The sequence below is a fragment of the Triticum aestivum genome, chromosome 2A, assembly GCF_018294505.1.
Source record: "Triticum aestivum cultivar Chinese Spring chromosome 2A, IWGSC CS RefSeq v2.1, whole genome shotgun sequence".
Taxonomy (NCBI): Eukaryota; Viridiplantae; Streptophyta; class Magnoliopsida; order Poales; family Poaceae; genus Triticum; species Triticum aestivum.
The window spans coordinates 260734476-260748902 of record NC_057797.1 but is presented as its reverse complement, the minus strand read 5'-3'; the positions used below and the strand labels follow the sequence as shown (position 1 = coordinate 260748902).

Below are 14427 nucleotides of genomic sequence, written 5' to 3'. Positions count from 1 at the left end.
TTGATGCCCGCCTTGAGACTGAGGTCCTTCGGTTGGTGGACGAATGTCATCAATTGATGGTGGCCATCAACCTCAGGCGTATTCAACGCGAGCGCGCCAATGTGAAAGCCGAGACATCCCTTGCGACCTCGCGCGAGACCAACGTCTGGGCCTTGTAAGAGGCCAGGGAAGCTGATCGCCGCCGCGAGATCACCGAGGAGCACGCACGGGAGCTCCAGGCCTTGAACGCTACCTTGGAGCAGCAGGTCGAGGCGCGCAGGGTTGTCTTGGCGTCGATGAGGGGGTGCCTTCCAAAGAGAAGGAGATCTTGAAGCGCGAGGAGGCGCTGCTGCTAGAGGCCTCGGAGCGAGATACGTCTCCAACGTATCTATAATTTTTTATTGTTCCATGATATTATATTATCTGATTTGGATGTTTAATGGGCTTTAATATGCCCTTTTATATTATTTTTGGGACTAATCTATTAACCGGAGGCCCAGTGCCAGTTTCTGGTTTTTTGCCTGTTTCAGTGTTCTGCAGAAAAAAAATATCAAACGGAATCCAAGCGGAAAGAATCCTTCGCGAGGACCTTTCTTAGAACAAACACAAACCAGGAGACTTGGTGTGGAAGTCTAGAACTCCGCAAGGATTCCACGAGATAGGAGGGCGCGCCCCCATCCTCGTGGGCCCGACGGAGCTCCACCGACGTACTTCTTCGCCTATATATACTTTTATACCCTAAAAACATCAGGGGGAGCCACGAAACCACTTTTCCACTGCCGCAACCTTCTGTACCCGTGAGATCCCATCTGGGACCTTTTCCGGTGATCTGTCGGAGGGGGATTCGATCACGGAGGGCTTCTACATCAACACCATAGCCTCTCTGATGATGTGTGAGTAGTTTACCACAGACCTTCGGGTCCATAGTTATTAGCTATATGGCTTCTTCTCTCTCTTTGGTTCTCAATACAAAGTTCTCCTTGATGTTCTTGGAGATCTATTCGATGTAATACTTTTTGTGGTGTGTTTGTCGAGATCCGATGAATTGCGGATTTATGATCAAGTTATCCATGAATAATATTTGGTTCTTCTCTGAATTCTTATGTGTATCTTTGCAAGTCTCTTCGAATTATCAGTTTAGTTTGGCCTACTAGATTGATCATTTGCAATGGGAGAAGTGCTTAGCTTTGGGTTCAATCTTGCGGTGTGGTTTCCCAGTGACAATAGGGGCAGCAAGGCACGTATTGTATTGTTGCCATCAAGGATAAAAAGATGGGGTTTATATCATATTGCTTGAGTTTATCCCTCTACATCATGTCATCTTGCCTAAAGCATTACTCTGTTCTTATGAACTTAATACTCTAGATGCATGCTGGATAGTGGTCGATGTGTGGAGTAATAGTAGTATATGCAGAATTATTTCGGTCTACTTAACACGGACGTGATGCCTATGTTCAGAATCATTGCCTAGATATTATCATAATTATGCGATCTTCTATCAATTGCTCGGCAGTAATTTGTTCACCCACCGTAATACATGCTATCATGAGAGAAGCCACTAGTGAAACCTATGGCCCCCGGGTCTCTTTCTTATTATATTGCATCTCTTTTTATTTACATCGCATCTCGTTTACTATTTTACAATCTTTACTTTCCAATCTATACAACAAAAATACCAAAAATAGTATCTTACTATCTTTATCACATCTCACTTTCGCAAGTGACCGTGAAGGGATTGACAACCCCTTTATGGCGTTGGTTGCGAGGTTCTTAATTGTTTGTACAGGTACTAGCTGGCTTGCGTGTTATCTCCTACTGGATTGATACCTTGGTTCTCAAAAACTGAGGGAAATACTTACGCTACTTTGCTGCATCACCCTTTCCTCTTCAAGGAAAAACCAACGCATGCTCAAGAGGTAGCAGAGCACAGCCTCGAGCTTGAACGGGTGGATACAAGGGAGCGCCAAGTGACCCTGGCTGAAGAAGCCGTCAACACGCACGAAGCCGGGATCCGGGAGGAGGTTGACCGTAGGGTTCCGAAGGCTCGCGCGGATCTTTCCAATGGGTACGACCTGAAGTTGCTGCTCCTGAAGGCCCAAGCTGGGGGCAGGACCACCGCCCTTAGGTCAAGGCTAGACGAGGCGGAGCAGCGTGAGAGGACTGACGTGGTGGCCCTAACCTCTGCCCAGGCCGACCTGGCCTCTGCTCGTGATGAACTGCTCTTGCTCCAGCAGCAGGTTGATGATGCCGCGTCCCTCGCGCAGCAGAACAAAGAGGAGGCATGTCGTCGGCAGACGTTGCAGTGTGAACATGCTCCCATGCTCGAGGCCCTCAGGGTGAGGGCCAACCGGGCACTGGGCGTCATCTGCGAAGAGCGCGCCCCTCATCCCCACGAGGAAGACTATGCCAGCCATCTCCGCTCTTTTACCGAAGTCGTGGCGCGCCTGAAGGACCAGTCCACGAGGGCTCGTGAGATTGTTGAGGAAAGGAGCTGAGGCCTCCTCGGGCATGCGTTCTCCTACGTCTTCAGTCATCTCCAGAACCTTGACCCCAACTTCGACTTTGTCGCCGCTATCGCCCCAGTGCCCTGGGCTATCCCAGAAAACCTGGCGTGTTGGGTGGACGATAATGTGGACGCTCTGGTCAGGGCGTTCGCCACCGAGGATGACGCAGTGGTGGTCGTGGCGGACGAAGACGGCGTGGTTGATGACGGTGAAGACGACGCCAGCGGCAGAGCCAGCAACGCGTACAAGAGCGACCAGGACGACGCTGCAAGCGACATCTCCAATTGAGCCCGCGTTCTTTCGCTTCACCTGCGTGCCATGACTTGGGCATGACCCCACAAGGCGTAAGAGCATTTTGGAGGGGGCCCCTCGTGTATGTAAATTAATGTTCTACTAGTACAAATGCCCGTGCGTTGCACCGGGCGATAAAAAGGCACAAGTGCCATTGTGCATCATTTTTATATTCAATTTTAATAAATGTCTATAATAAGGTCAAACATGCAAAATTCCTTATTTTAATTGCTTTCACAAAAATTGGAAGTCTTTTTAAGAATATTTATAACATATTTGTGAAAATAATATTTCTCTAAAAAGGAACATTTTTTACGAAAAAAGTACATTTTTAATACATGTCTTTTATGAAAAGAATGTTTTTTGTGTTTTACATTTCTAAATGTACTTTGTTAATGTTTTTTTGTTTAACGTTTCTAAATGGACTTTGTTTTAGTAAAAATGGAACATTTTTTGGAATTTTCTGTGTGAAACAAAAATAGTATGAACATTTTGAAGCTATTTTTACTGTGTTAAATTTTTTTCATATATTTTTAGAGCATTTTTGACGGGTTTTTAGAGCATTTTTGTTATGGACTTTTGCAGGTGGTTGTTTGGTTGGGAAGAGTTTATTCTTTTCTTTTTAGCTATTTGGGCTTGGTCCAAACAAATCACTTGACGTTTACTTTTATTGAAAATAACGACCAATTGTTTCGCCAAGCAGTATACTCCCTTAGTCCCAAAATTCTTGTCTTAGATTTGTCTAGGTATGGAGTATATGACCACACATGTGAATGAAAACATTTAAAGGCGACAATAATACTTTTTGCCGAATAATACACCACCGCAATCATGGGAGTCTAGTTAACGATTTACATTGAAACTTTAGCCATTACTAAATATATGCACACGGCACCAATAAGACAATTTTTGGACAACAATGAGATCGAGCCATCCATGTATAGAATTAAACTGCAGCAGACTGTTTGATTAGGGTCGTGCAGTGATCTGCAGCATAAAATATCGTCCACAGAGTAGTTTCGGAGCAAATAAACTGTAACTTTCTGAATTCTATTGACCCGTATGTTTGTCATGGTGGTTCTTCTCATAGAGTCCATATAGCTCAACATTAGCAGTTATAGCACCTCATCATATATAGGGTCTTCAACAGAATCAAACACATGGTCAGAGTGTTCCTGAGATTGATGGTTTCTAAACACAATATCTGCTACTCCCTCCGTTCCAAAATAGATGACTCAACTTTGTACTAACTTTAGTATAAAGTTAATACAAAGTTGGGTTATCTATTTTGAAACGGAAGGAGTATAATATAAGTTAGCCATGAACAAGGTTTGCTTTCTGTGAAGGAATATAACAGTAATAAGAGCACCACGCCAGCAACTGAAGGGTTTAATTTCAGTCAACAAATATAGCATTACATCAATAGCAAAACATGATGATATTTGTGGAAATAAAATAGTAAGAACACTGCAATTGCTAGTAAAAGCAATATTATCCAACATGATAATTTGAACCAGCAGATAGGACCACCATCAACCACATCATACTGTTAAATCTAAATTTTATGAAAGCTAGAAACTGAAAGTCATTTACAGCCAACAATTTGTAATTGACCCTACTGGTCTACATCCAAAGAATTATGACATGCCATTTCTTTTTCTACATAATTCCTGTGTAGCATCAGGGATGCCAGCCAACAGGGAAGCTTCTTTTTTTAGAAATAGCACACATGCCCTGCTTCGAGAAAATGGAGGTGTGATGCCTTGGCACTGTCTCCCCGATCTGCCGGGGAGCCTCCTGCATGTGGACGCCTCGCCCTCCTTCGGCTCAGCCCGTCGTCCTCCTCCTGTCACTCGCCAGCGAGATCACCACGACACCGCTCGCTCTAGTAAATTACTCGTGCGTTGCTACGGAACAAAGTCTACATAAACAAATAATTAAAGGGTCATCCTATTAGAGGGCGAGAAGCAATGGAGTAAAATAAGGTACACATCTTCAAGATTATGAATCATACAACAATGAAATCAGATATGGTTTTTGGTAAGTCAGAAATAAACCTATGGACCTCCAATTAAAGTAGCTTCCAGTTCATGTGTTACATAGTTTTATCTAAATGAAGAATCTGTAAGTAATTAGACAATTTTACTACAACAGAAATTAGTGAAACATATCAAGTAGGTTTCTCAAACAGAAATGCTTATTATTTTTATTCCAGATCGCCGTCAGTAAGTTGCTAAAGTTTTAGATCATAACAGTTATTCTTTTCAGAAAAAATGAATAGATACGGAGCTAATAAGTTATGGGGTATTTAAATAGAAATAGCAAGCATAATGCCAGTAATATAGAACCAAGCAATAGGCTATCAGAGAACTTCCTTTGTGTAACAAGTGTGTCGTCCAATTAACAAAGTTTCCCGCAGATGCTTAGAGCTACTTTTCTTAATGTCGACACATGGCAGTTCAATTAGTAGCAATAAGAGGTGTCCAGTGCATTAACAAACACTCTGAGATTGCTACTTTTGTTCCATTTGATATGTGTTTATATTGTGTTTGCTTGGACAATAAGATATGGCAAATTGGATTAGGATTACATGGAAATGCAGTAAGACAACTACAAGAACCTGCTTACAGTTAGTTCAACATTTTTATCTCCTTATCATGTGGCCATAACGAAATTCAGCACAGGAGTGCCACATCTTGTATCTCCTCGTATGGATATAACAAACTTCAACACAGTATTGTCACATTTTCCATCTACAGCGCAGAGCACCAATGACTCGCAGCTTTAACAAGCGCACTCTTCCTCCCAATGACAGAGCAGAAGCTCCCCTGAACTTCCCCCAAACAGTGGAATTCTTTGCAGCACCACTACCACGCAATGTCTCCCACAAAAATGCAGGATAAAAAATTTCAGCGAAATTAGAAACCACTTACGATGATCCTGCCCTCGATCTGCTTGTCCTTCTGCTCGAAGAGCCAGATCTGGATGCACGCCTTCTGCTCCGGCAGAGGAAACGAGGTCAGCGAAACCGCAAGCATGAGGAAACGGGGGAAGGAGAAGAAAGGAATGTGTGGGTAGGGAGGGAGAGGCTTACGCTCTGGAGGAAGCGGAAGATGGGGTTGACGGGCTGGGTCATGATCCGCTGCACCTTGGTGGACGCCATGACGGGCTAGGCTGCTGTCTGCGCTCCCCCTCGCCGACAAGCTTGGACCTGCAGGGTCCCCGGCAGCGTACATGGATGGAGATACCGAGAGGCAGGGCTCGGCGAGCAGGGGCAGGGCATATAGCGCGACGGCGGCGGACAGAGCCTCCACATCCGTGTCGTCGTAGGCCTCGGTCGGATCAGACGGGCTGATTCTGACGCTGTCGCGCCTCCCGCGCGTCCTCCTCCTCACGGCCGTTGCCCGTAGCGACGAGGAGAGTGTTGAGCAGCTAGTCGCGGTGGGCGGCGCGCACTCGAGCCGGCCGGCGCGGGCCCGGAGCGCGGCGGCCTGGGCCTCTTCGTCGGCGAACCGTGTGTGGACTCGAACGGCGCGGAGAGGAGGGCGCGGCGGAGAGGAGAAAGGCCGGGTGCGGTGATGATGGCGGCACGGCTCGGCGGAGGATGCGGGATGGCGGCGGATCCAAACGGGGGTGGGAGACGCGGTCGCTCGAGGTGCGGGGAGGACGGCGCGGCGGACGAAAAACACAAGGGCTTTAATGTAAAACTACCGTGACGGTGAATCCGGAGACTCAATCCGTGCTTTATTATTACTAGCACAAATGCCCGTGCGTTGCAACGGGAGGCTACAAAACTTACCTCCAAGCATGCGAGCTGCAAGCCCAAGAGCCTCCAGCACCCTGATCGCAGTGGACCGGCATTGAAAATTCGCGCGATAGGTGAGGAAGAAAGGATGTGGCATCCACGTGTAGTGGGTCATCGACGGCTAAATCTCTACTATGAAATTTAAAAAGAAAACTAATATGTGATTGTGTTATTTCTAGTTCAGTCCATAAACTAATTTGGGTTTAATCTATCAAACTAAACCAATGATTAATTTTATGAAACAAATTCAGATAGAAGACGTTACATGTCAGCAATTTGGGGTTTAATATATCAACAGAATAAATGTCAGCAATTTGGGTTTAATATATCAACAGAATAAATGCTTTGTCCTCCAAATTTATATGTAGTAAGAGAATACCTATTGGATAACAGAATAGAAGGAGAAATAATCAACAGTGATGGTGAACAGTAACATAAGGAGCCTAGGGATGTGCATGTGAAGAACGGTGCAAACATGGTGATAACTGCATTGCCATTATCGCCAAGCAAAAGCAACTGGGGCAACAACCCATATTATAAACCCAAATATACCTGCGTGTTCCAATGGGAGAAGGGGAAAAAATCCTCATACACACCATCCCCACAATCATGCTCACTATCTGAAGTATATCAAATATAATCAAGAAGTAGACATTAATTAATGCTAACAGACAGAACAAAGTAGATCGCTATGCATGATACACATGATATCCGGTTGTATATATACAACCCCCAAATTTGAAATGTTAAAATGATTTTGAAACTCAAACAGTTTGACCATTGATCATATCAACTAATCCGCACAAAGAGTTTTACAGAAAGGCAATTAGCTATCACAAGAAAATTTGAAGGGCAAATCTCTGAAAAGAAAATACGTTAAACAGTACATCAAGAATATGATTATGAAATAAAAAAACTTCCGTACTATATACCTTATCAAATCAGGTGACAAAGGAACCCCTCCATATTAATATATTTTATTATACACCAAGATCTCCTAGCTCTGTAGCAACTAACTGCAGTTTTGCTTCAATGCATGAATAGAAAAATTATGTTGAAATACTACTAACCATAAAACAGCATGATATATGTTGGCATATAGAAACTACAAAAGTAAGTTAACACATCACACAATAGTACGAGTAAGCTCACCAGGTCTCAACTCTCAGCATGCAAGCCGTAGCATCGGTGTTGTTACCGAGTGAATTTCTCCTTCCCGCACATTGTTACATACCTCTTTGAATAGATACTTAATATGAGAATCTTGTGAAATTATTTTCCTCGCGTGTTAGGATGGTGCAATGTTACGGTAACAGAGCTAACGACCCGTGTGGTAGATTTAGCCTGCTGATCATAATATTTTTTGATATATAAGCAAGAATAGTGCTAAACTGCTCATATCTATCCGTTGTAACCAAAAGTCTACAAATGATGAATCAACATGTAAGTCTGCCTCGTCGTCATCCTCCTCCTCCCTGAAGTAATCGAGCCGGGATGCACGGAATTGTTGGAAGAGAGTAGGTGTGTGGCGGGCCTGCGAGACTCGGGGGTCGGGCGTTGAGGCGACGCAAGGCCGGCGGCGGCGACCAGGACGGCGCGCGAGGCGGTGGTGGCGGCACGCAGCGGAGCGGCAGGTGGTGGCGGCGCGCTGGAAGTTGAGATAAGTACCTGCTCGCCGGCCCGCAACGACTCCGTCTTCTGCTCATCCTCCGGCGCGCTGGCAGTTGAGATAAGTTGAGGAAGCGGCGAGGGATGTGGAGCTCGACTGGGTCACAGTCAAAACACCGTAGTATGAAGGAAAAACCAATCGTTTCCGAATTTGAGTCTCTGATAGTTTTATTTTTTGATAGTCCAGCCGCTGATTCGTTGCAAGTAGAAAAACGGGTCCAGGCAAGCCCAGCAGGGAAGGGAGCCGGTGCGATCGTTCGACGCATACGACTTGATTTCATTAGTACCACCTCGTGTATATTACAATTTTTTCCATACAAATTGTAAAAGCGTATTATGATATGAGAAGAAAGCGTATTGTGACGGTGAACCCGGAGACCCAATCCGTGCTTTATTATTAGGGAGAGACTAGCAAAAGGGCCCGTGCGTTGCAACGGGAGACCGTACTTCCCCATGGAGAAAACTCATATCCTCACCCAATATTCTCCTTGAAAACATAATCATAATATACCATATACCTCCACAATTTTTGAGTTCTCTTAGATGTAAATTGATGTTCTTTAGTGCCGATGCAACTTCTTAATTAGGCTAAAAAACAACAACCTCCGAATGTAAACATCACATTTTAATTAACAACATTCGAAGGTAAAATAAAGTATCATTCAATGTCCAGGAGATCCTGCTCCTCCCAAGATCCCCTTCGGCCCATTTTCGGTTGTATATTATGTGCACATTCAACCCACCTAGTTTGTCTTTCTTCTGAAGCTAAAGATTCAGTTGTCACATCATTTCTGGTCCACCTTACCCTTCGTTATAAACCTCAAGATGTTATGCAATTCCAAGCTTGCTTTTACAACATTGAAAGAGATCCTACAGTGAAAGTGTTCCAAGCATTTACACTTATTATGTTGTGTAGCCATGATTGATTAACTGATTTTGAGCTGGTGGTGGTCGGGCTTGGCTTTATTTTTCTTGCGAGAGAGATGCATGATCTCAAAATATTGACTACACCCACTACTCTAGATCATAACCATGGAGTATCTTGGAAAACAGTAGTTGTATACTCCCTCCGTTCCTAAATATAAGACCTTTTAGAGATTGCACTATGGACTATATACAGATATACTCCCTCCGTTCTAAAATAGATGACCCAGCTCTATACTAATTTTGTACTAACTTTAGTATAAAGTTGAATCATCTATTTTGGAACGGAGGGAGTATATATCATTTTGCTATGTATGTAGTTCAATATTGAAATTTCTAAAAGGTCTTCTATTTAGGAATGGAGGGAGATACTAACCTTTGCTCTGTTCCTTCTAAACTTGTTTTTCTATGCCACATCATGTCTGTTTCCATCAACAGATGTCTTTCCTTCGGGTGACGTCCTGAGTCATGGGTAGCTTCTTAAATTCGGATTTTTCAATAAGTTGCACTTCTCATCCAACTGAGCAAACTGACTTTGCTGAACGAATGGTTGCTCAATGAACAAGGAGTTCTTCAGACCATATATCACAGGAACACCAGGAACCTGCGAGGAAGCAAAACATACATGAGCTCATTCTGCTATGTCATTTATGTTAAGTAGATAATATGGTGCTACATGCACCGGGCTGCCCTTTTTTAGATAATATGGTGCTTGCTAATTGTATTAATATGTTAATTGTATTAATATCCCTGAGAAAATTCTTTCACAAATCAAATTCAGGTGACAAAATGGTAAAAGCAGAATGCTAACAAATCTTCATACCTCCCATAGCTTTTCACGGAGCTCCGAATCCTGGGTGGCAAAAGAATAATGTTCCCAATTCTTATCACATACCAGTGACATAATACAATCCACCGCAGTGACCACTTTGGCATTCTCAAAACTGAACACAGAAACAAAAGTGCATTGAACAGACAATCAGTGCCCCTGCCTCGAGCTCACCAAGTCATGAAACAGCGAAACTATCCTGACCGAATCTATTAGCAGTATTGTATACACAACCAAACTGAAAAAATAAAACTAACGTGATCTGAATTCAGTATGCAATTTCAAAAATCTCGGCAAGGTTTTCCTACTGTACTTTGGTTTAATAGAACCAAACTAACCAGTGTGATGCCAAAGGTCTAACAGTAGGGGTGTGAAGTTATCTCTACATAATTCGGATTGCATGAATGAACGTATCAATGACAGAGAGACCCAAACCAAATGGGTGTGTCTAGGATACATCTAGATGTGACATAGTTATGTCACATCTAACCTGATGTCCACTATGTTTGTGGTCTATTTTTTTTGTCCCAGCTTTTTTTTTGTTCCTTGTTGCTGCGCTATTTGTGGGAGGTTAAATGTGACATCCTTAAAAAACATCTACTCCCTCCGTTCCTTGTTCTCCTCCAAAAGAAAGAAAAGTAACACAAGAAAATACTAAATGTTAAATCCAAGATCTCAATCATGAAATAATTGTAAGCAATGGGATTCACAGGAGGGGCCTGCTGCAATTCATGAATCAACGATTGTTAGAGAATCAAGTGCTATTATACCTCAAGACAATGTATTCTGTAGTTGCCAAGCTTTACTACAATTCAGAAAATTCTAGTCCAAACAGATTAACCAGCCAAGGGATACTGCCGAAATCCTACCCCTGCAGTAGTTTTGAGTGTTCAGGTTCACATATTTATGGACTACTTGAGAGAAAAAATTAGCATTGAAGCTGATATAGTATGATGAGTTGATGACAACCTGAATAACAACATTTGGATGTGGAATTGCAATTAAAACTTGCTGCGTTTATCAATAGTTTTGGAAGAAAAATAATCTGTGGGGGTACAGGAGAGCCTAGAGGATGGTTCTCCAGCTCTTTGCTTTCAGAAGATTTGGAGGCTGTTGGATATTCCAGAACTAAATGTGCCACTTCAGTTATGCATAAACACTCCATATGAGCTTCAACAACACAACCACCACATTAAAGCAGACATCATTTACATCTAGAACCTATTGTGTCAGTTTCAGTCTTGCACGAACATGACGCATAATCAGGGGTCCGATGATTTGAGGCATTCCCTTCACCAGGCAAAATGCGTGTGTGTGTGTGTATCTAGAGGAACGACACTGGCAGCAGGCTAATATCATCTATAATGCGGGTTGCCTGTGTAGATGCTCAGGGATAGAGAAAATAAATACCGTAGAATCAAAAATCATCTAAGCATCCCCTCTATCAAAGCTTGATGCTAAGTATGGGTGCTAATTACATATTGAAAACACCTTTGGTACTTTACCTCGTGCGGAAGAAAATACCCAAGCGTGTGATGCACCTTCTGTCACCGATACCACATATCGACTGTGAAACAAATCATATCACCTCATGCTATCATTCAGCGCTGAAGATGGTCTAATAGGAAGAGCATGCTCACCACGGTGACCTCGATGACGCCGTCCTGCTCGAAGAGCTGCACGAGGCGCTCGCTGCTAACGTCGTAGGGAAGGTTGCGCACGTACACCTTGGCCTCGTCCCACAGATCCCTGTACTCCCATATATATATATATCATGAGAAATGTGCATAAAATCTGGCAATCAAGAAAAAGATAAGTGTTTACACTAAAGATTATCAACAAAAAGATAACTCATGTGTATTTAATTCAGCGCTGAAGAAGTGCTTCCCTTTCTTGTTTCTGTTAAGGGGGTCACTATAGAGAACCACGCAGCTAATGGTTGAACTTTTCATGGCAAATTTTGGATAAATACCTTAAATTTATTATATATATGTCTTTAATTAATCATCATTAATTTATTTATAAAAACAGTAGATTGAACTTGGGATTTCCAAACATTTTGGCCTAAAATGTATATTGACTAACTTAGCATTGAACTATACAAATATTGGGTATAGGACATACTGTACTCAGGCATGTAAATATGAGAACTTTGTCATGCATCAGTCGTATGAAGCTCATTTGTTTTCCTTCTTTATTTGTATTAGAATTTTTGGATTTAGTGATGTTGTTAGTTCTGATCAATTAGTTGTTCCATGCACACACACATATTTATCAACCAACACCATGAGCCATCGTGCGAAAAAACTAATTAAATAGGCCCATGCACTACCCGCAAACTACATGATGGCAATGATTACCTTGTTGCCTGCTTGACTGCATACTGAAACATGGGTGCCAAAAGAGTAGCTCTAATCGTGGTAGTCCTTGTCAGTTGCTGTCGATCTACCACCAATACAAATCTTGTTTTCTGAAGAGAATCTCACCAAACAAAACCTGAAGAGTTATATTGAAAGTCAGCCAGATGCCCTTCCCCAAAATAGTACTATTTTCTATTAAGATCAGCATAAGTGACATATACAATGATTTGCATTTGCTAACTGCTCTCATGAGCTGTTTGCAGCGCTGTGTCATGTCCTAAACAATGCAATCCAGTATGTATAGACGGCAAAAGTGTAAAGATAAAAACTACCAATACAATGTTTCAAAGTGAGTTACTATAAGATGAGATCATCGATGGACGTTCAATCAAAGAAATTCATAGGATCCCCACTTCGAAAGATTTCAGTAAACGTTCTCACTGTCTTTGATTGATTACAACAGATTTATGCCTATTGCTCAAAGCACATGCCTATAATCCGATGGAAACTATTAGAAAGAATGTGAACAGAACAAAAAACATATACTGGTCTCCATCCATCATGCCATGTATGTTGGTTCCCTTGCAGTTCAGGTAAGACACAACCAAATTAAGCAATCGAACAGAGAAAGCCATCATGCAGGAGCAGAGGAGCGGGATTGATCAAGCAGTTGGGAATCAGTTAAAACAACAAAGAGGAAAGGGGGAGAGGCTAGGGTGGAAGTGAGCTCATGGGAAGGTAGTGACCGGAGGGAGCGCGGCGGCCGCGGCCAGACCCTCCGCGTCCGTGTCGCCGTAAGCCTCGGCCGGATCCGAAGCACGTTGATTCTGACGCTGCCCCGCCTCCCGCGCATCCTCCTCCTCCCGGCCGTTTCCCGCAGCGGCGAGGAGCGTGTTGAGCAGCTGGTTGCGTTCGGCGGCGCGCGCTCGAGCCGGCCTGCGCATGCCCGGAGAACGGCGGCCTAGTCCTCGGCGTCGGCGAACCGCGCCCGGAGGACTCGGAGTCTCGGACGGCGCGGGGAGGAGGGCGCAGCGGAGAGGAGGCAGGCCAGGGTGCGGGGAGGACGGCGTGGCGGAGGATGGCATGCCGGCGGCGGGGAGGCCGCGGATCCATTGGTGGGAGGCGCGGGCGCTCGAATTGGGGATGGTTTTTTTTCTATCGATCGCGTGCACGGGTAGGCGAGAAATACGAAACGTTTTTTTCATTATTATTTATACTGGACTGCGGGTTAATTACTTAATTTTATAGGGATTTTTCTGCAAATACGCCGCGACGGTGAACTCGGAGACCCAATCCGTGCTTTATTATTATTACTAGCAAACATGCCCGTGCGTTGCAACGGGAGACAAAATAGTTACACGCGAGCCAAATAAGTATGACTCAATACCCCAAATTATGAGCGTCCTCTATTTTCACACGGTAGCTCACCATGTTTCCACTTATCTTTCTTTCCACCCTCGTTGATGATGTACGCGATGTCCATGTGATCGCAATGCATTCGACGTGGTAAATCCCAAGGCAACGAGCTTGCCACTGCATGGCACACTTGTCATTGTGCCGCGCAAGAGAATGTTTAAAACTTTAAAAACAAATTTCATGGACCACAAACTACTCCTAGCGCCTAGACATAAAAGGACTTTCCAAAAACTACCCAATCCAAGACATGAAAGACTTTTGAATCGACGAACATTTTTTCTAATCGACAAACATTTGTTTTAAAATTTTGGGCAGTTTTTAAATGCATTAACATTTGTTTTGTTAAGACGAACATTTTTTGAAATGCATGAGTAGTTTTCGAATTCATGAACATTTGTTTTGTTCAGACAAACATTTTTTGAAATGCACGCATAGTTTTTGAATTCATGAACAATTTTTGAGTTAGCAAACCTTTTTGTATCAATGAACTTTTTTTATAATTGGGGAACAAATTTTGAAAAATTGTGATTTTTTATAATTTGCGAATAGTTTTGTAAATCACCAAAAGAATTAAAACTGCAGAAAATTTATGATTTCTCGCACATTTTTTGAATTCATAAACATTCTATGATTTCTCGAATATTTTTCTCA

General features: G+C 43.2%; 1 protein-coding gene across 1 annotated transcript; it reads right to left on the bottom strand.

The window, feature by feature from the left end:
* Positions 1-4247: 4247 nt before the first annotated feature.
* LOC123188500 (rRNA-processing protein UTP23 homolog) lies at positions 4248-13394 on the bottom strand. The gene is made up of 7 exons (XM_044600649.1): positions 13107-13394; positions 12361-12496; positions 11641-11749; positions 11506-11567; positions 9995-10115; positions 9548-9775; positions 4248-4695 (listed from the first exon to the last, which is right to left on the bottom strand). The coding sequence occupies exons 2-6, from the start codon at positions 12390-12392 to the stop codon at positions 9638-9640; spliced, it is 462 nt and encodes a 153-aa protein (XP_044456584.1). The 5' UTR covers positions 12393-12496; positions 13107-13394; the 3' UTR covers positions 4248-4695; positions 9548-9637.
* Positions 13395-14427: the final 1033 nt, after the last annotated feature.